Below are 23,528 nucleotides of genomic sequence, written 5' to 3' on the forward strand. Positions count from 1 at the left end.
AGAAGCAGAATAGAAGGGAATGAGAATGAGAGTAAGGTGAGAGGGGAGGGAGAGAGAGAGAGGGAGAGAGAGAGAGGGAAAGAGAGAGAGGGAATGAGAGAGAGGAGTGCGATAGACGCGGCCATGGGAAACGTGAGAAGAAGAGGGAAGAGAAAGATGAGGATGAGAGACAGGTGATTGAGTGGGAAGGGAATGAGTAGTGAAAGCAAAGTCAGAGAAGTATGAGAACAAAGAAACAAGGGGTTAAGAAGAAAATGAGAAAGGGGGGGGAGGTTGATAGAAGGGAGTAAACCAAGAGAGGGGAAAATAAGAGGAGTGAGAGGGGAACTAGAGAAGAGGAGAGGGAGAGTTCTAGACCGGAAGAACTTGTAAAAAGAACCGAATACCCACCACTACCTTCAGGAAATTGCTGTCCACTGATAGCAACTTCCACAAGGGGACGGAAGGGGGAGAGAGAGAGAGAGAAGGGGGTAAAGGGGGGAATGGAAAGGGTAAGGGAAGGAAAAGAAATGGAAAGCTCAAGGAAAAGGATAGGGAAAGGGAATATAATAAGGTTGAGGAAAAGAAAAAGTGAGATAGAAGAGAAGCTGATGCAGTTCGATGGTAGTGGTTAGATGGTGGTAGTTGTTGTAGTTGACTTTGTGGTGGTGGTTGTTGTAGTAGATTTTGTGGTGGTGGTGGTGGTAGTTGTGGGGTGTGGTATGAGAGGGGGGGCTGGGGTGTGGTGTGAGGGGGGGGGGGAGTTCCCAGGAGAACAGTGACTGTCACTCAAGAGAGAGGCAGCCATCGGTGGTTCCCCCAGGGAACCACCGACGCTCTCCGAGACCGACTCCTCTAGGTGCCTCTAGAACCTCTAGTACCTCTGGAACCTCTAGTGCTCGACCTCAACCACACCTGTGCCTCAACTGAATCTAATTGCTCTAGTGCCTTAATTACCTTGTCCTATAACACCCGATCCCACTTGTGTTGGTCCTAGCCCCCGCCTGTGTGTCTACGCCTAGGCTCTTGGCCCAAATAAATTTTAACATCAATACGGCACACAGGTGGGCCTCAAGAACGGCCCTATAAGAACGGTCCGCTGTGAACATTTTTCGTCGGGAGGGGCGCATGATAGGGGGCGAGATCATCAATTTAAAAAATTAGAAACTCTTCAAACAGTCGCACACAGAGATCACACTAACGTGATGCATCAAATGAACAAATCCACAAGGGCCGTGACGAGGATCATCAGCCACAAGAAGTAACGTTGAAGTACACAAGGGTGGTGCAACACAAGCCTGGATTCCCTCCGAAAGGCATTTGATCCGCCTCAGCTGCCTCAACCCTCCTCTGCTCCAGTGACAAGTGAATAACGACGGTGCCACAGCTCCTTCCATTACTTCCTCCGCTAAAACTACCCCACCGTCGTCTCGTCTGCTGTCCTCGCCGCTAATTGGTAGTTAAGAGCTGACGCCTCAACGACCCCCAAGGGCCTCCCAGACGCACCTCTCAAACAGCTTGATTGCTCACAGAGAAAATGGAATTGGCTTTTGAGGAATTGATTCAATAGTGGACGCGAGGGATTACTAACATCTTCAAAGGTTTATCTATCATTAATTTATTGATGGAGAATTGTTTCTTCAAATTAACCTTAAGATGGCAGAAGTTATCCAAATATTCTTCTTGAATATTGAGGAAAATTGATCACGGAAAGGTGAAAACACCAGAAATCCACACTCAGAGTTGAGATTCTGGATAATAGTCTTAGACGTTAAGAGTGTATACGTTTATACATTGCCTGGTGTATATAAATATTGTCTCCCCCCACAACCCTCCCTCTCTGTCCCTTCCTGTTCCACCAGCACCTTCAGGCCATACACGACCTCTCCTCCGAGTACTCGCCGCACACAACACAACGACTGAGAAACAGGAAAGAGAGAGAAGAAAAAAAAATAAGGTGAGACAAACGACTTGTATCAGAGAGCGAGCCCCTCCCCGATTCACCACCTCTCAGACCACAAAACAAAAGAAAATCGGGACAATGGAATTTAGCGACTGCTCGAGCCCTTCCGTCCGCGCCTCGACACTCAATTCTCGCATATTGGCATTTTCACCGCGCTCTCCACCCCCTTCAATCTTACTAATGCTTTCCATCCAACAGCCAGAGTGGTGGATACCAGGAGAGAGGGGGAGAGCGTGATTGAGGGATGTAGGAAGATAAAGGGGGAAGAGAGAGAAAGAATATTCGTTAGAGGGGTAAGAGGGAGGAGATAAAAGGTAGATTAGAGGGTGAGGGAGAAGAGGTACGGAAGGAAAATAAGGTAGAGTAGAGGAAAAGATAAGGTAAGAGAAGTGGGACTAGGTCCACAATAAAGTGAGATAGCACAAGAGGGGGATTAGATTGATAGAAGCAGGAAGAGAAACAGATTGAAAGAAATAGAGAGAGAATGGAAGAGACGGGAAGGATCTGCAGTCTGAGTAGTATGTCGTGCAAGGATTACTGAGGATTGGCTGAGACTTGGAGTGTCAGGTAGGTAGGATGGTGAGGATGCCTTGCCCCCCCCCCCTCTCTCTCTCTCTCTCTCTCTCTCTCTCTCTCTCTCTCTCTCTCTCTCTCTCTCTCTCTCTCTCTCTCTCTCTTTATATATATATATATATATATATATATATATATATATATATATATATATATATATATATATATATATATATATATATATATATATATATATATATAAGGCACAACTCTCCTAAACACGAGAGTTAAGTATACAACTTTAGAACACTTTCCCACCAGGAGACTCGAACCCTAGCCAGCACAGAAGCCTTCCAGCAACTGGCCTAACAGGTACGCCTTAACCCGCTCCACCACCAGCTCAGACCCTTAAAAGAGATCATCTCTTTTAAGGGTCTGAGCTGGTGGTGGAGCGGGTTAAGGCGTACCTGATATGCCAGTTGCTGGAAGGCTTCTGTGCTGGCTAGGGTTCGAGTCTCCTGGTGGGAAAGTGTTCTAAAGTTGTATATATATATATATATATATATATATATATATATATATATATATATATATATATATATATATATATATATATATATATATGCGTCCTGGAATTATCCTTTTCTATCAACAGTAGAGATTATTCCAAGACAGATTTCTTGAAATCTGTCTTGCGAAATCTATATTTATGAAAAAGTGTCTTGTCTGTTCATGGTTTGAAGTCAGATGCTTGGGACTAGCTTCACCCAACTTTTCCCAGTATTTGTTGTTGGGTATGTGCACAACACGGCCAGATCAGGATTGGCATCAAGGAAAAGAGTGCAACGTGACACTGTGCCAACATGACCCCCACGATAAGTCTCGCAAAACCATTTTGACTCGACTATTTTTTTTTCAATATAGTAAAACTTTATGCACAGTTCATGCAAAAATTGCAAAATATAAAATATTCTGATATTCACTCATTTAATTAATTAAACCTTAAACTTTGATTATATATTTTTTTCGTCCTTAAAATTTGTGGACTGTCTGATCATCCTTGATGAACCGACTATGTGTGACGTGAACTTAGGAGTTACTAGGGAACTCATGTGAGAAAGATGAAAATATAGAGGGAAAGAGAGAAAGGAAGAAAGGAAGATTAGAGTGAGAGTGAGAGAGAGAGAGAGAGAGAGAGAGAGAGAGAGAGAGAGAGAGAGAGAGAGAGAGAGAGAGAGAGAGAGAGAGAGAGAGAGAGAGAGAGAGAGGGAGGGAGGAGGATTGAGACAGACAGACCCGGGAATCCCTTGAATTATAAATACCAGGTGGAGAACCCGGCAGTGCCCGGGGCCCCTTTTAGGTTTTAGATTTCTTCGAAGTAATCATAATTATTTATGATATAATAACATTTATGATATAATAACACAATATAAAATGTGACATTGTCACATTTTTCATCACGTGTTAATTTTTCGTGATTTACACACATGATATAATAATTATGTTATATTTAGCTTTGTTGAGTAACATGTAATTTGTTAATAAAATTTTTTTAAATTCATAGTAATGTACTTTCAAAGCAAAATGCTGATGTCTGTTTCATTTCCTTAGTCACACTGTGGCATTTTTCTTACGAGGACGCTGGGAGCTTCAGTTATGCGCTAGCTTGTTAGACCAATACGGGAGTATGCGTTATACTCCATGTAGTATGCCCGGAATTCACACCTTATGAAGCATGGAAACCAAAATTGAAAATCCCAAGAGATTCGCGACCGGATTAATGCCAGGCCAGAGTGTGTTAAGCAACGAGGGTAGAGTAAAGGAACCAAATCTCACCCTTCCATCCACAACCTTAAGGACCAAATTTGACAGACAAATAGAATAGTTAATACCATTCTCCTGGGCTCTAGGAGGCTCGAACCTTGAACCCGTTACCTGTGTGTATGACCGAAGCTCCAATGAATTGTTAGAATAGTTACATTATAACGTAACAGCTACAACAAAGCCAGTAGGCGGGGCATAAAGAGCTAGACCTCAAACCACAATGCTAAACAAGCATGCAGGTGATTAGTAAATTAGAAACTAAATTGGTGATTAGGCCATTTGATTTGATTTGATATGTTTCATTTTCAGATTTTAATCGAATGGGTAAAATGGTGTTGGCACGAAGCGTTAGTCTGCGCTCTTGTCACCTGTTCACGGCAATTTCTGAAACGATATTGGTATACCATCGAGCAATACTACACCAATACTCTTGCTCGTGTTCCCATACTGTACGCTGAATGTTGCCCTGTATGTATGTATGTATGTATGTATGTATGTATGTATGTATGTATGTATGTATGTATGTATGTAACTATACTCCCACTTTATGTACTCAGAATGACCATTGTATGATCATACAACATAATAATCTTATTTTTATAGTGAAATTATTATTATTATTAATTTTTATTATTATTTTTACTATTTTTATTATTATTATTATTACATATCACGACGTCACTGCACATGATGAAGTCTGTGACATGAGAGGCACAGCTGTGACATGAGAGGCACAGCTGTGACATGAGAGGCACAGCTGTGACATGAGAGGCACAGCTGTGACATGAGAGGCACAGCTGTGACATGAGAGGCACAGCTGTGACATGAGAGGCACAGCTGTGACATGAGAGGCACAGATGTGACACCAGAGGCACAGCTGTGACACCAGAGGCACAGCTGTGACACCAGAGGCACAGCTGTGACACCAGAGGCACAGCTGTGACACCAGAGGCACAGCTGTGACACCAGAGGCACAGCTGTGACACCAGAGGCACAGCTGTGACATCAGAGGCACAGCTGTGACATCAGAGGCACAGCTGTGACATCAGAGGCACAGCTGTGACATCAGAGGCACAGCTGTGACATCAGAGGCACAGCTGTGGACATGAGAGGCACAGCTGTGGACATGAGAGGCACAGCTGTGACATCAGATGCACAGCTGTGACACCAGAGGCACAGCTGTGGACATCAGAGGCACAACTGTGGACATCAGAGGCACAGCTGTGACACCAGAGGCACAGCTGTGGACATCAGAGGCACAGCTGTGGACATCAGAGGCACAGCTGTGACACCAGAGGCACAGCTGTGGACATCAGAGGCACAGCTGTGGACATGAGAGGCACAGCTGTGACACCAGAGGCACAGCTGTGACACCAGAGGCACAGCTGTGGACATGAGAGGCACAGCTGTGGACATGAGAGGCACAGCTGTGACATCAGATGCACAGCTGTGACACCAGAGGCACAGCTGTGGACATCAGAGGCACAGCTGTGGACATCAGAGGCACAGCTGTGACACCAGAGGCACAGCTGTGGACATGAGAGGCACAGTTGTCTATGCCAAGGTGAAGGTGTCTTGTGTCCGCACTCACAGCCTTCCACACAAACAAAACTGACAAAGAAAACACTGTACCGTTTGACTTGAGTGCGGCTTATGGCTGTGCTGTCCGTGTATTTGCGCGTGTGTTTGTTCTGGAGGAGTATAATAAATGTATTTGCTGGGCGGACGCAGCTTCTGGGAGCAGGAAAGTCTCTGTCTTCGTAGTTCTGTTGATGTATGGTTACTTCCGTCGCCCTAAAGTGAGCTATATGTTTGCTACTGAGACGTTAGGGTGGGGGTGTAGGGTGAGGGGGTAGGAGTGTGGGTGTAAGGGTGGGGAGTAGGGTTGTAGGGGAATGTGTGGGGTTTGTAAGGGGTGAGGGGTGTAAGGGGAGGGTGTGTGGGGGAGGGGGGAAGTGAGAGGTTGCTTCACCCTGTCGGCTAGACCAACACCCTCTCTGCCTCACCCTTGCCACTCCCTGTCATTGCTACCAGCTCCCTCCCTGCCTCACCCTTGCCACACCCTGTCATTGCTACCAGCACCCTCCCTGCCTCACCCTTGCCACACCCTGTCATTGCTACCAGCTCCCTCCCTGCCTCACCCTTGCCACACCCTGTCATTGCTACCAGCACCCTCCCTGCCTCACCCTTGCCACACCCTGTCATTGCTACCAGCTCCCTCCCTGCCTCACCCTTGCCACACCCTGTCATTGCTACCAGCTCCCTCCCTGCCTCACCCTTGCCACAACTCCACCAAACAAACACCCCAAAACTGGCGTCCTCGCGTTCAACAAAATATCACCCAATGCTTAAAAAAAAAAAGTCTCTAAGGAAAAAATAGTTGGTCGATCAGAAAAAATGTCAACATTGCCATTTGGCGGTGAAAATGTCTATGAATGCCTCTGGCATCCAGTCTGCAATTAAGGAATGTAGATGGAGCTGAAATGAATGTATTTTTTTTTTTTCATCTTTTCTTTGTTTCGAGAGCCGGCTCCGAGCCCCAGGGAAAGAGTCGTGTTTAGAGAACGAGCATTTTTTTGGAAACTCTGCGAAGCCAATGATTTGAGCAGGAAAACTATATCATTTGTTCTGGATGGATGTGTTCAATAGTCGTGCGTATCGGGCAAAAGTTAGCCACTGTGAACGTTCGCGAAATTTTCGCTTCAGTACAAGAGACGTAATGGTGGAACAATGGTTGTTCCAGCGTTGTGAACGGTGAGGTGCACTAGAATAAATCCAGCTCGTCTCAATGAACATGCCAATTGGCCTTACGTGGGGACGCTGAGTTGTTTCAAGCTCAGGTTAAACATATATATAAATGAATTAGGTGGATATATAAATTGGAACTGGCTCGTATAGGCCTTTTCTGTTTCCATTGTCTTTATGTTTTTAAACGTACTTGTGTGTGTGTTTTTACCTAAATTTCTAAGGTTGAGCTTAAGCTACTGGGCCCCTCTTATCACCTAACACATTTTCTCCTAAAACTAAGAAAAATAATACGTTCATACGGTCTCCGCTTGACACACACATTCCGCTTGCTTAATAATTGCTTAATAAGTAATACGCTTAATAAGTGCTTCCTTGTGTACCCGTAACTCATCTTGACATCTTAACACAGTCACATTGCTCCTTCCCTGCTTAAACAATGTGTTGTTGTCTTCTCAGTGTAGAACTGTCTTACCTTTCTTCTGATAATTGGTTTACCTTTCTTCTGATAATTGGCTTACCTTTCTCCTGATAATTGGCTTACCTTTCTCCTGATAATTGGTTTACCTTTCTCCTGATAATTGGTTTACCTTTCTCCTGATAATTGGCTTACCTTTCTCCTGATAATTGGTTTACCTTTCTCCTGATAATTGGTTTACCTTTCTCCTGATAATGGGTTTACCTTTCTTCTGATAATTGGCTTACCTTTCTCCTGATAATTGGTTTACCTTTCTCCTGATAATTGGTTTACCTTTCTCCTGATAATTGGTTTACCTTTCTCCTGATAATTGGTTTACCTTTCTCCTGATAATTGGCTTACCTTTCTCCTGATAATTGGTTTACCTTTCTCCTGATAATTGGTTTACCTTTCTCCTGATAATTGGTTTACCTTTCTCCTGATAATTGGCTTACCTTTCTCCTGATAATTGGTTTACCTTTCTTCTGATAATTGGCTTACCTTTCTCCTGATAATTGGTTTACCTTTCTCCTGATAATTGGTTTACCTTTCTTCTGATAATTGGCTTACCTTTCTTCTGATAATTGGCTTACCTTTCTTCTGATAATTGGCTTACCTTTCTCCTGATAATTGGCTTACCTTTCTCCTGATAATTGGCTTACCTTTCTCCTGATAATTGGCTTACCTTTCTCCTGATAATTGGCTTACCTTTCTCCTGATAATTGGTTTACCTTTCTCCTGATAATTGGTTTACCTTTCTTCTGATAATTGGCTTACCTTTCTTCTGATAATTGGCTTACCTTTCTCCTGATAATTGGTTTACCTTTCTCCTGATAATTGGCTTACCTTTCTCCTGATAATTGGCTTACCTTTCTCCTGATAATTGGCTTACCTTTCTCCTGATAATTGGCTTACCTTTCTCCTGATAATTGGCTTACCTTTCTTCTGATAATTGGCTTACCTTTCTTCTGATAATTGGCTTACCTTTCTCCTGATAATTGGCTTACCTTTCTCCTGATAATTGGTTTACCTTTCTCCTGATAATTGGTTTACCTTTCTCCTGATAATTGGCTTACCTTTCTCCTGATAATTGGTTTACCTTTCTCCTGATAATTGGCTTACCTTTCTTCTGATAATTGGCTTACGTTTCTTCTGATAATTGGCTTACCTTTCTTCTGATAATTGGTTTACCTTTCTTCTGATAATTGGTTTACCTTTCTCCTGATAATTGGCTTACCTTTCTCCTGATAATTGGCTTACCTTTCTCCTGATAATTGGCTTACCTTTCTCCTGATAATTGGTTTACCTTTCTCCTGATAATTGGTTTACCTTTCTTCTGATAATTGGCTTACCTTTCTTCTGATAATTGGCTTACCTTTCTCCTGATAATTGGTTTTTCTCCTGATAATTGGCTTACCTTTCTCCTGATAATTGGTTTACCTTTCTCCTGATAATTGGTTTACCTTTCTCCTGATAATTGGCTTACCTTTCTCCTGATAATTGGTTTACCTTTCTCCTGATAATTGGCTTACCTTTCTTCTGATAATTGGCTTACCTTTCTTCTGATAATTGGCTTACCTTTCTCCTGATAATTGGTTTACCTTTCTCCTGATAATTGGTTTACCTTTCTTCTGATAATTGGCTTACCTTTCTTCTGATAATTGGCTTACCTTTCTTCTGATAATTGGCTTACCTTTCTCCTGATAATTGGCTTACCTTTCTCCTGATAATTGGCTTACCTTTCTCCTGATAATTGGCTTACCTTTCTCCTGATAATTGGCTTACCTTTCTCCTGATAATTGGTTTACCTTTCTCCTGATAATTGGTTTACCTTTCTTCTGATAATTGGCTTACCTTTCTTCTGATAATTGGCTTACCTTTCTCCTGATAATTGGTTTACCTTTCTCCTGATAATTGGCTTACCTTTCTCCTGATAATTGGCTTACCTTTCTCCTGATAATTGGCTTACCTTTCTCCTGATAATTGGCTTACCTTTCTCCTGATAATTGGCTTACCTTTCTTCTGATAATTGGCTTACCTTTCTTCTGATAATTGGCTTACCTTTCTCCTGATAATTGGCTTACCTTTCTCCTGATAATTGGTTTACCTTTCTCCTGATAATTGGTTTACCTTTCTCCTGATAATTGGCTTACCTTTCTCCTGATAATTGGTTTACCTTTCTCCTGATAATTGGCTTACCTTTCTTCTGATAATTGGCTTACGTTTCTTCTGATAATTGGCTTACCTTTCTTCTGATAATTGGTTTACCTTTCTTCTGATAATTGGTTTACCTTTCTCCTGATAATTGGCTTACCTTTCTCCTGATAATTGGCTTACCTTTCTCCTGATAATTGGCTTACCTTTCTCCTGATAATTGGTTTACCTTTCTCCTGATAATTGGTTTACCTTTCTTCTGATAATTGGCTTACCTTTCTTCTGATAATTGGCTTACCTTTCTCCTGATAATTGGTTTTTCTCCTGATAATTGGCTTACCTTTCTCCTGATAATTGGTTTACCTTTCTCCTGATAATTGGCTTACCTTTCTCCTGATAATTGGCTTACCTTTCTTCTGATAATTGGCTTACCTTTCTTCTGATAATTGGCTTACCTTTCTTCTGATAATTGGTTTACCTTTCTTCTGATAATTGGTTTACCTTTCTCCTGATAATTGGTTTACCTTTCTCTTGATAACTGGATTAACTTTCTTCTCATGACTACCCTACCGTGCCATTATCCTCTCTGACTTCTATGCTGTAACCATTTTCTCTCCTACCTCCCTTCACCAGAAATACAAGGAAGAGTTTACCATTCCATTCATATTGCTTCTGTAATCAGACTTGTAGCAAACATTTGAAGTCTCTCAAGATTTAGATGGCTTTAAAAGACGGGGTTCCTGACCGGTGCTGCCTACTCTAACAATGACTACATATGGGTAATATGCATCTTCCTGAAATAGGCCTTGTCTTGATATGTAAGCGATGCGTTGGGAGGGTTGCCAGTTTTGCAGATGCCCCTGATGTGGTTCTGTGTGTGTGTGTGGGCCTATAGTGACTGGTTTGGCAAAATATGACGCAGCGGGAGCAAGAGACGACCCAGCGGAATGAAGGGAATTATCAGGGTGGGGGGGAGGAAGCGCCAAGGCATTACGGCTATATAGCACTGGGAAGGGGTCAAGATAAGGATTTGGGATGGGACTGGGGAAAGGAATGGTACCCAACTACTTGGACGGTCGGGGGTTGAACGCCGACCTGCATGACGCGAGACCGTCGCTCTACCATCCAGCCCAAGTGGTTGGGTAAGCAAGAGACGATTCAGCAGAAACAAGAGACAACGCAGCAGAAGCAGGAGAAGACGCAGCACAAGCAATAACGACGAAGCTGAAGCAAAAAACCGACGCAGCAGCAGAAGCAAGAGACACAACGAGAGCAAGAAAAAGCCCAAGAAACAAAAACCCTCACCTGTCGTGTCCACACACATCAAAACTCTCTCTCCAAGCTCCCAACTTTTGTGTCTCAGAAAGTTTGATTTAAGACCGTCCACGGCGCACCGTCGGCCTCTTTCCTCCCCGCCCATCACCAGTTGCAAACCTAATTTTCTCGCAAATTCTCCACAAATCAGTCTTGCCTCGACTAGAACAACATGTGCTAATATTTCGCTTGCGGGCGAATCCTCAGTTCCGCTCGGCTTGGCGTGCTTTCTTTCCGCTTCGTCGCTTCCCTGGAGCTTCGTTGTCACTTGTTGGCGTCGAGAAGCGATCAACTCACCTGCGGTTTCTTCGGGCGTCTCGTGTCAATTGGCTTTCGAGGTCTAAATCTGCAGATGTGAGTTGTGGAGGTTTTGGACCCGAGAGACGTATTGGAGGGATATATTGTGGCGGTGAGCGAAGCTGCCAGCAGCGGGGAGGTTGCCAGGAAGGAACCATCGTTTCTGTTTGTGAGCGGCGGCTTCTTCCTCGAAGTTACCCCACACTCGCCAGTTCACTTTAACGGCTGAAATCTCTTTCTTGAGAGCAGCCGACGGAGGGATGGTGTCGGGGCGAGAGGAGAGGCGAGGGATAAGAACCTAATGATACCGGGGACTTGACAGGCACCACCACCACCACCACCACCACCACCACCACCGCCGCCCCAGCTGGTGGTGGTGGTGGTGGTGGTGCTCACTCAACCGCCACCACGACTGCTGCTGTTGATCAAAGTGGGTGGTGGTGGTGGCGGGAGTGGTGGGGGGCGCTCCGACGTGTGTGTTGAGTGCAGTATAGCACTCCCCAGCACCACTCACACCTCCAGCTAATTGGTGGTTTGCCATACTGGTGCTGCGCCACACGTTTTCCCTTTGTTTATGTCAAGTGTGCTTGTGTTGATGACGGCGCCCCGGGGCACGCAGGCCTGGCCTCTGCCCCTGACCGGTGGAGGCGCCAAAAGAGGGAGGGGGGCAGGGGGGACAGCGCCAGTTACCAATATGCCCCCCTGATTAATCTCTGCCCTGGAGCTGTGACGGAAAGATGAGCTTCGAATAGAACTACCGACCGCAATCAGCCGCTCCGGGGGCCTTAAAGAGGCACACAACACTGCCAACAACAAGAGAGAATGACCCTTGCGGCCCTTACACGCAAGATCCAACTCACGGGAGCCAGCTAGCAGGTCACTTGCGGCCTTGTGCCCGAAACAATGCCAGCACCCGTCTCTATTACGAAGGGCGGTCGTTGTAGGATATTTTTCAAAATCACTTTGAGCAATTTGCATACCTGATGAGGAACCTAATATGAGTGATCATTAACTTTATCAGTGTCGAAAAATATTTAGTTTGAAAACACCAGACCAAAATTGAGAGAGGCTAGCGAATTAACCAACTTTTAAAAATACAGTTTGCATTTAGGACCGGTGAGTTGAGGAGGGAGGCTGGGAGGGAGGGAGGGAGGGGGGGGAGAATGGATGGTGTTTCCGTGTGTAACTCCGCTTCGTCAATACTCCCGCCATCCGCGAACCAACACCTAGTTACATATGCGAACGTCGACCCGCAAACATGTCAATATTCATTGTTTAACGCCCTAGGTGCTATTCACACACACACACACACACACACACACACACACACACACACACACACACACACACACACACACACACACACACACACACACACACACATATATACACATGCACGCACGCACACTGTGTGAATCATATCAGTTGATTGACTGTTGAGAGGCAGGACCAGAGAGCCAAAGCTCAACACCCCCCCCCCCTCCCAAGCACAACTAGGTGAGTACACTCACACACACACTTACTGTCTACGTGGTATAATAATTATTTAGTCAATCTAATACCTCATACCTGTCCCACGCACCTCATACCTGCCCCATACACCTCATACCTGTCCCACGCACCTCATACCTGTCCCATACACCTCATACCTGTCCCACGCACCTCATACCTGTTCCATACACCTCATACCTGTCCCACGCACCTCATACCTGTCCCATACACCTCATACCTGTCCCACGCACCACATACCTGTCCCACGCACCACATACCTGTCCCACGCACCACATACCTGTCCCATACACCTCATACCTGTCCCACGCACCACATACCTGTCCCATACACCTCATACCTGTCCCTCGCACCTCATACCTGTCCCATACACCTCATACCTGTCCCACACACCTCATACCTGTCCCACACACCTCATACCTGTCCCCTGCACCTCATACCTGTCCCATACACCTCATACCTGTCCCATACACCTCATACCTGTCCCACACACCTCATACCTGTCCCACACACCTCATACCTGTCCCACACACCTCATACCTGTCCCACACACCTCATACCTGTCCCACACACCTCATACCTGTCCTACACACCTCGTACCTGTCCCACGCACCTCATACCTGTCCCACACACCTCATACCTCTCCCACACACCTCATACCTATCCCCTGCACCTCACGCCACAGCCTCCCGTCTCTTGTATTACCGGCAGAGCGACAGAATGAAAGATAACCACCAAAGCACGGAAAAAAAATATACATACAGATGGAGCAAGCGACACAGAGCTAGAGTAGAATCCAATACCAACACACGTGGAATGAGAAGACGCAGAAAACCCACAATAAACCCCACAGAACCAACAGACGAGAAGACACAGAAAACCCCACAATATAACCCCACAGAACCAACAGACGAGAAGACACAGAAAACCCCAAACAGCCGGAGACACAGAATGCAACCCCACGAATCTTAATATTACCGCGAGGAATAGGAGGAAGTAATTGCCAGATAGAGAGGCGCCGATGACAAATATAGAATGAGAGGGGGACGCCACACAAAGGAAGCCCGGGTTCACAGATTGACCTGAGTGGAAGCGGCTTGGGAAACGTCGAGGCAGTCTCGTGATTGTCGCCCATTTGCATAGTAACTGGTTCACTTTTGGGGGCTAAATGGGAATGATGAAATGGAGATGGCATTGTTGGTTTGGAGGTTTCCTAGGGAGGGATGTGTATACCTAGCACTCTGTATACCTGTTTTTTTTAGGTATACCTAGCCCTGTGTATACCTGGGGGGTGGGGGATGTGTAGATTTCCATATCTCAAACTATGTATATTTCTATCTCGAACTGTGGATCAGTTTTTGAGGCTGAGTATTTGGGATTGTGTAGAGCTGTATATTTCTTATGCTGTATATGTATGTATACATAGGGTGATGTATATATATGAATCTATGTATTTCTAGAGATATGTATACCTAAAACAATCGCGTTTCTGGGGATGTATGTATCATCGGCTTTGCATGTTGACCTGTATGAAGCTGTGTTTATCTGTATAACTTCGGCTTTGTATATATATATTTAGTTGCATCTATTTCTGAGAATGTTTTTGCATATCTGGAACCGTGGTCTTGTGGGGGGGGGGGTGTATATCTGAGGATATGTGTATGATCCTATGTATATCTAGCCCTATAAGCGTATAAATTTGTTTTCTGCGGGGCTGTCTATATCTGTATAGCTGTATATTTACTTATATACACCCCCTGGGGTTGTATATGTTTGCGGTTACCACGGCTAAGGCCGAGTATATCTGCCAGTGAGTATAATTATCTGAGTATCTGTATAGTTATTTATAATTATCTAGGGAAGAGTTCATCAGAGGGTGAGTATATTTGTGTATCTTTGAGGGTCTGTATAATTGTATTGTTTGGGTTATGCATACATGTATATGACGAACAGTGCATGTGTGAGGGGGAAGCGTGGGGGAAGGAAGATGTAAGGGGGAAACGTGAGGGAGGGGAGGTGGGAGGGAAGGAATAGAGGGGAATACGTGAGACAGGTTAACCTGAAGACAGAGGCGCAGGGGACGCCTCAAGGAAAGATGCAAACAGCAGAAGTGGTGTGATACATTCGAGATAAAGGAGAGAGAGAGAGAGAGAGAGAGAGAGAGAGGTGGTTCAGCAGTCAGCAAGAATCGAGGAGGGGAAGCACCAGGCTGTGGAGAAGAGCTGAGGGATGGTGAGGCGAGACAGGAGGAAGGCTGAGGTAAGCTAGCTTCACCCCTGGTAATCCGGTTTGTCGTGTTGAGTCTTGGGTCGGAGACATGAGGTGAATGTACGTGTGTGTGAGTGTGTGAGTGTGCGCGTGCGTATGAGGCAGTGTCTCGGGTCAGCTAAAGTCTACCAGACTTGGCGTGAAAATACTGGCAGATGATGACTACGGCTGATGCTCAACTGCTTTAAACGCTCCTGTCAGATTGTATTGTATTCCCTACCGCTCACTCTGACCGCATTGATGAGACGGGAGGAGGGAGGAGGTGATTCCTGCTCTCCGCTGGTTGTCTGGTGGTCGGGATTCTGTAATATATCGGAACTAAATGGCCTAATTCGAACAAGGTACTAGCTAGGCCCTCGGCAGCATTGACGCGCTCCTGTTGATCCGGTCCTGGTGTTTGTGTGTGTGACCCGGGACTGGTCTGACTGACCTGCGACTGGTCTGACTGACCCGGGACTGGTCTGACTGACCTGCGACTGGTCTGACTGACCCGGGACTGGTCTGACTGACCTGCGACTGGTCTGACTGACCCGGGACTGGTCTGACTGACCCGGGACTGGTCTGAATGACCTGCGACTGGTCTGACTGACCCGGGCCTGGTCTGACTGACCTGCGACTGGTCTGACTGACCCGGGACTGGTCTGACTGACCTGCGACTGGTCTGACTGACCCGGGCCTGGTCTGACTGACCTGCGACTGGTCTGACTGACCCGGGCCTGGTCTGACTGACCCGGGACTGGTCTGACTGACCCGGGACTGGTCTGACTGACCTGCGACTGGTCTGACTGACCCGGGACTGGTCAGTTCTACGGTGACCAGGAATGAACTGCATAATCTTTTCTGGTTAAGGTCGAAATATGACATCTAATATGACATTAGATGTTATATTGTTAATGCTTCTAGATATGAATCTCTGTATTCAGTTTGATTTATTTCTAACATTTGTACATTGAATTTTTGGGCTGAAGATCAATACGAATACTGATTCACATTTATTTTGTTGAGTTCAGGTTTGGCAATGTCAAAACGGTCCTGCTGACATTAGTGACTTTATTGTGATGAGCTCGACTCGAAACTCAACATTTGATGAGCCTGCACTATAAAGTCGTGTCATCGAAAGCGATGGACCGAAACGTCGTCGCTTCTCCATCAGATGAGTAGTAGGTCATCATTTATTGTGACTCATCGTCCACCCTACATTTGTCAGCATTAAACTGCCAATCTGTCATCCGTTTTAAAATCCTATTTAGATCATCATCATCATTAAAGTGGGGAGCTTGATGCTGGGACGGCACACCTGTCAAATGATGAGTGTCCCAGGGCACACTACTCGAGGACAGAGACCTCGCCTACAGCAAAGGGACATCTGGCAATTTGACAAATGTGAATATTTCCCCTCTAGGACTTGACTCCATTTATGCTAACATTCTGTCTCATTAAAGAATCCTCAGTTCCTAATCCCCCCCTTAGGGTACTCCCAGTTCTGTACCCAGTGCTTGTACCTTCCTAATGAGTCTCTCGCGAGACAAAGCATCCAAGACTTTGTTGACCAGACCACACACTAGAAATTGAAGGGACGACGACGTTTCGGTCCGTCCTGGACCATTCTCAAGTCGATTGTCCATTCTCACAATCGACTTGAGAATGGTCCAGGACGGACCAAAACGTCGTCGTCCCTTCAATTTCTAGTGTGTGGTCTGGTCAACATACTTCAGCCACGTTATTGTGACTCATCGCCTGCATCCAAGACTTTACTGAAGACAATGTGTCTAACATCTTTTTCCGACCAATTGTGTAAAATATGTTGGAAACAATAAATTGACTAAATTTGTTAATGAGCCACATTTAGTAAATCCATACTGAGAATCCTGCATTAATTTTGTTTTCAATATGCAAATGAATGGCGTTTGTTGCTGTCGATTCAAGAAATGTTTCTGCAACTGACAAAGATAATTGGACGGAAGCTCGATGCAAGTGATCTATCTCCCCTTCTAAAGAATTGGCACCACATTAACAACCCTCCAACGACTCCGGAACTCTAATGGTGCATTAAATATTTAAAAACAGGAACTCGCTAAGCTTATTTTTGCAACTATTCACGACCCTTGTAGACACTTCGTCTAGTTCTGTAGCCTTGGTGGGCTTCAAATTTTATATTTGATTAATAACTCCTCCCTGATAATAGCTGTAAGGGACACTGCTAGATTTTTAATGTCCTACCAGAGAAAGTAAATCTGTCCTTGCGGTCACCAGTCCAGTTAACAGCCAGAATTAACCTCCTTAAACTTGCCTGTCTGAAAATATGATAGACATCGTATTGATTCCTCTTTATCCTTGTGTTCTTATGACTGCACGCGGGAGAGAGAGAGAGGTAATGGGATGGGAGAGAGAGGACGGGAGGAAAGTGGAGGAAGAGGAGGAGGAAGAGGGGGCCCCGATAACCCTGCTATCAGGCACGATAACGGGCCGCATATGACGCGGCGTGCTAATGATATCAAGTCATACTCCACGCACCATTACTCTGATACAATTATTGGTGATTCACACAGATGAGACGAGAGGGGAGAGGGAGTAGACGAGGGGAGAGGCAAGAGACGGAGGATAATAAGGAAAAGAGGATAAGAGATAGAAAAAAAGAGAGGACTAAAGAATGGGGTGAGGAATATTGAGAGAAGAAAAGAAGAGAAGGAGAGGAGGAGGGAGTGAAGACGTGAAGTGGAATATAAGGGGGAAGAATGGGAGTAGAAGCAGAGAGAGAAAGTGGCAAGCCAAAGGATGAGAGAAGAAGAAGGGAATGATAAAGATAATGAAGGAAGGGAAGAATGAAGAAACGGAGGCTCAGTGTATATGGGAATTCATGGGAGAGTTCATGAGAGAGTTCATGAGAGAGTTCATGAGACAGTTCATGAGAGAGTTCATGAGACAGTTCATGAGACAGTTCATGAGACAGTTCATGAGAGAGTTCATGAGAGAGTTCATGAGACAGTTCATGAGAGAGTTCATGAGACAGTTCATGAGACAGTTCATGAGACAGTTCATGAGACAGTTCATGAGACAGTTCATGAGACAGTTCATGAGACAGTTCATGAGACAGTTCATGAGACAGTTCATGAGACAGTTCATGAGACAGTTCATGAGAGAGTTCATGGGCAAACAGGTAACAGAAAACCATTACAGTCCGTCTGAGGTTGTTCGTCGTCAAGACAAAATACCGTCACCTGAACAGAACTTCAGTAGACAGAGTATATCAAGACAGAAATAAAAACTGAAGTCTCTCTCCCCACTCTTCCTGTCTTGCAAACAAACCTGAGAAACATAGAAGTAAATTGAATGGTTTAACTATTAGGAAAGAGCACCCAGCCAGTGCGACTCTATATAGAGCTGATAGATGCTGTCTACTAACGAATAGAGCTGGCATACGTTGTCTTCTAACGAATAGAGCTGACATACGCTGTCTACTAACGAATAGAGCTGACATGCGCTGTCTACTAACGAATAGAGCTGACATGCGCTGTCTACTAACGAAAAGAGCTGACATGCGCTGTCTACTAACGAATAGAGCTGACATACGTTGTCTACTAACGAATAGAGCTGACATACGTTGTCTACTAACGAATAGAGCTGACATACGTTGTCTACTAACGAATAGAGCTGACATACGTTGTCTACTAACGAAAAGAGCTGACATGCGCTGTCTACTAACGAATAGAGCTGACATACGTTGTCTACTAACGAAAAGAGCTGACATGCGTTGTCTACTAACGAACAGAGCTGACATACGCTGTCTACTAACGAAAAGAGCTGACATGCGCTGTCTACTAACGAATAGAGCTGACATGCGCTGTCTACTAACGAATAGAGCTGACATACGCTGTCTACTAACGAATAGAGCTGACATACGCTGTCTACTAACGAATAGAGCTGACATGCGCTGTCTACTAACGAATAGAGCTGACATGCGCTGTCTACTAACGAATAGAGCTGACATACGTTGTCTACTAACGAATAGAGCTGACATACGCTGTCTACTAACGAATAGAGCTGACGTACGTTGTCTTCTAACGAATAGAGCTGACATGCGCTGTCTACTAACGAATAGAGCTGACATGCGCTGTCTACTAACGAATAGAGCTGACATACGCTGTCTACTAACGAACAGAGCTGACATACGCAGTCTACTAACGGATGGAGATGTCTCATGCTGACGACTGACACTCTACTGACACTGATATCTGTAATCAGTTGCAACGAAAAGGAGCTTATTCCTGCATACTGTTGATGCTGACACCTGCTGACGGCTGACAAAGAGAGCTGACGGCTGACAAAGAGAGCTGACGGCTGACAAAGAGAGCTGACGGCTGACAAAGAGAGCTGACGGCTGACAAAGAGAGCTGACATCTGCTCTCGACAATCTCCGTTCGATCTCATGTTGAGCGAGGGGTGAGAGGGCAGCCGAGGGGAAACTTGGGTAAAGACAGGAGTGAGGGGGGGAAGGGATGGGGCTAGAGAGAGGAAGGGATGATGTTGGGGATGATGGGAAGGAGGAGTGGAGAAGGAGACGAAGATGAACAATAAGGAGAAGATGAAGAGCTAGAAGAACATGTTCGTGAATATAATAATAAGAACGGGGGGGGGGACATGGTGCTGGAAGATGAACAGACACAATACCACCACTACTACCACTACCACGACTCTCCATACCACTACCACCCTACATATTACTATCCCTTCCCCCCCCCCTATCCCCCACATTCCCACAACTACAACGACTACCAACATTGCCACAAACACCACCACCATCACTACTTCCTTTACCATGGCCACTACCACTAATATTTCTACTACCACCACTACAAGCATCACCACTACCACTATTGCAGTCAGCGCTTCAACCACCACCCTCGTCTCTGCAACCACCACAACCCCCAACCCCCCTACCTATCATCAACCCCCACTCCTATCAAAACCATCAGTACCACACCAACCGCCACCACCACTACCACAATCACTACCACAAGCATTGAGGGCAATTGTGGTGGCAGTCATGTACAATCCAAGTAAATACTAGACCAAGACATAGAAGAACATATCAATCCAGCTATAAAAATGAGGTTGATATAGTTAACAGAATGAGAGCAAAGATACGATTCAGGGGTGATGTCAACCACCTGGCTATTGAACAGGAAATACAACAAAAACCATTGGAGATGAAGATGCATGGAACAGTAAAATAGTCGAGGTCACAGAAATATTCCGAAGCAGCATGCCAATGATGTCACAAGGTACATGAGTAGATGCTACTTCAATGTTGCATCTCATTATCCCTCAAAATGAGGCTGATGTAGAAAGGTAGAAAGTAAGGGTAGATGAGCGTCTAGCGTTTGAGAGTTGAGGGTAAAGTTGAAGGCAAAGAGGGACTGTCACCAGGGGACAGGAAGACAGTGTATAGACAGGACTGTGGAGGAATAACAGTACTGTGAAAGGATTCCATGAAGAAACAGAACTAAGGAAGAAATCAGCTAAGGATACACAGAGAAATCCCATTATGATGATATATCAATGAGCAAATCCACAGAAGCCGTGATGAGTTGACTCGAGCGTGCATCCGGGAACACTCGAACACGTTCGAATCCTCAACACGGCTCCTGTGGATTTTCACAGCTAAGAATATGATGGAGTTCGTGAAAGAGAACCGCATGATGGCAGAAGGAAGGTACCATCCCCCCACCAAAGGGAATAGATAGCTCCTGGGGCAGGTGGCCGGCCCATAGTGTACAGCTTCAATAAAATAGACACTAAAATCGCAAATAGGAAACAATACGAGTCAAATACTCTGAAAAAAACAAGAGAAGTGAGAATACCGGAAGGAGCAAGGTAAAGAGTAGGCAGAAGGTGCACACAGGAAGAGTGACGGTGGAACAAGATGAGAACGACGTAGCCATCAAAGCTCAGGACCGACCCGTAATGCTGCGCTGTCCAATGAATCTCAAAACCAATACATATTACCAGGTGCTTTCCGGGAGCACTGACGAGTTAGCGTCCAATAATTGGGTAATACTTGAAAAGTTAAATTAAAGTTGCGAAGAGGTCATCGAAGTGGACCAGTTGCAGGGGTGTGACAGGGGCCAGCTGCAGGGATGTGACAGGGGCCAGCTGCAGGGATGTGACAGGGGCCAGCTGCAGGGGTGTGACAGGTCCAGCTGCAGGGGTGTGACAGGGGCCAGCTGCAGGGGTGTGACAGGGGCCAGCTGCAGGGGTGTGACAGGGGCCAGCTGCAGGGATGTGACAGGGGCCAGCTGCAGGGATGTGACAGGGGCCAGCTGCAGGGGTGTGACAGGTCCAGCTGCAGGGGTGTGACAGGGGCCAGCTGCAGGGGTGTGACAGGGGCCAGCTGCAGGGGTGTGACAGGTCCAGCTGCAGGGATGTGACAGGGCCTCACCATGGTTCCTACAGGATGCTGCCCACATTCCTGGCAAGCCACTGGTAGTGCCAACAAAGGGCCTGTCTGGGGTGCCTGATGCCAAATGTAAGGAAAGAGGCATATTTTATGCCTATTTATAAATAAAGATCATTGACAAAAGCCACTCAATTATCTCACGCTTAAGCCAACCCAAATCCTTACCCCCAACGTTCCTTTCCCTTCCATGGCTCCCTATTTCCCTCCCTTCCTTACCTTTTCCTTGCTTTCTTCTTGTTCTTGTCGAACAAAATTTCCCTATCATCCCTTCTTACTAACCCTATCCTAGCTGCCTACTCCTATTTACCCCCCTTTTATTTTTCCATTTCTAGATCTCCTCTCTAGTCCGCTTTCTTAGTGTCTCTTCCTAGCTTCTCTTCCTAGCTTCCCCTTCCTAGTTTTCCCCTCCCCACTCCCCCTCCCTCGTGGGCGCTTCCGACGCTCTCACTCGCAAACACAATTAATTCATTGATATTGACTATTCATCATTATTTTATGACATTACTGTATCAAGCGCGTATTAATTAACTGCGCGGCTCTATTATAATGTATCGTCGCGAATATCAGATCTAATTCCGCAGTAGATCACGTATAAGGTTCTGTCTGTTTGTCAGTTGTCGCGCTGTGGGGGGTGATGGTGTGATTGTGAGAGTGATTGTGGGTGAGAGAGGGACTGTTTGTGGGTGAGGGAGGGGTTGTTTGTGGGTGAGGGAGTGGTTGTTTGTGGGTGAGGGAGTGGTTGTTTGTGGGTGATGGTGGTTGTGGATGAGAGAGGTTGTTTGAGGTGGGTAAGAGTGGATGCGATTGAGAGTGAGTGCTTCAAGTGGGTGAGAGTGTGGTAGAGGGGACGATGGTGGTTCGAGGGGCAACAGCCTGGTTGAGTGAGATCAATACTGGGGAGTGTAAATACTGTAGCTTGTTAGGCCGGCTGGAAGGTCCAGATGTACAAGTGTTGGGTCAGTCTGTACGTTGATCTCTCTCTCTCTCTCTCTCTCTCTCTCTCTCTCTCTCTCTCTCTCTCTCTCTCTCTCTCTCTCTCTCTCTCTCTCTCTCTCTCTCTCTCTCTCTCTCTCTCTCTCTCTCTCTGTCTCTCTCCTCCTCCTCTCTCACTCTCCCTTTGTCTCTCCCTCTCTCTCTTTATCTATAACTCTGTTTTCCCCTTTCTCTTTAACTTTCTCTCCCTCCTTCTCTCTCCCTCTTTCTCTCTGCCTCTTTCTCACTTACCCTTAAGGAATTCTACATGATTAATGATGAGAGTTGCTGCCCTTGTATTTTGCAAGGCTTTCTGAGACATTTTCTTATCGCTGTTTATTTTCATTTCTAACCCTGGCATTAATGGCTAACCCTGGCATTAATGTCTAACCCTGGCATTAATGTCTAACCCTGGCATTAATGTCTAACACTGGCATTAATATCTAACCCTGGCATTAATGTCTAACCCTGGCATTAATGTCTAACCCTGACATTAATGTCTAACCCTAGCATTAATGTCTAACCCTGACATTAATGTCTAACCCTAGCATTAATGTCTAACCCTAGCATTAATGTCTAACCCTGGCATTAATGTCTAACCCTGGCATTAATGGCTAACCCTGACATTAATGTCTAACCCTAGCATTAATGTCTAACCCTGACATTAATGTCTAACCCTGGCATTAATGGCTAACCCTAGCATTAATGGCTAACCCTGGCATTAATGGCTAACCCTGGCATTAATGTCTAACCCTGGCATTAATGTCTAACCCTGACATTAATGTCTAACCCTGACATTAATGTCTAACCCTGGGATTTTAAGCCAAATAGCATTTATATTTTAATAAGCAGAGAAAGTTGGTAACATCTGTGAGAGAGAACATCTACTCCCAGATGATGTTGACCTCACACTAGAAGGTGAAGGGACGACGACGTTTCGGTCCGTCCTGGACCATTCTCAAGTCCCATGATGTTTCTTCCACAAATGCTTGTTACAAGGTGGCTAATGCACCAGCCTCACAACCGAGAGGGTTTGAGTTCGAATCCATTGCAGGATGGGACGACTGGGCACCGTT

The 23,528-nt window shown here is 45.5% G+C and overlaps 1 protein-coding gene across 1 annotated transcript; it reads left to right on the forward strand.

The window, feature by feature from the left end:
• The first annotated feature begins 17,829 nt into the window (after positions 1-17,829).
• Positions 17,830-18,285, forward strand: LOC138373323 (protein PRQFV-amide-like). Its single transcript, XM_069339513.1, has one exon. The coding sequence runs from the start codon at positions 17,830-17,832 to the stop codon at positions 18,283-18,285; it is 456 nt and encodes a 151-aa protein (XP_069195614.1).
• Positions 18,286-23,528: the final 5,243 nt, after the last annotated feature.

The sequence above is a fragment of the Procambarus clarkii genome, chromosome 42 (assembly GCF_040958095.1).
Source record: "Procambarus clarkii isolate CNS0578487 chromosome 42, FALCON_Pclarkii_2.0, whole genome shotgun sequence".
Classification (NCBI taxonomy): Eukaryota; Metazoa; Arthropoda; class Malacostraca; order Decapoda; family Cambaridae; genus Procambarus; species Procambarus clarkii.

What these genes read in the sequence shown, in the direction of transcription:
- LOC138373323 (XM_069339513.1), top strand. Translation starts at nt 17,830, where the DNA reads ATGAAGGAAGGGAAGAATGAAGAAACGGAGGCTCAGTGTATATGGGAA.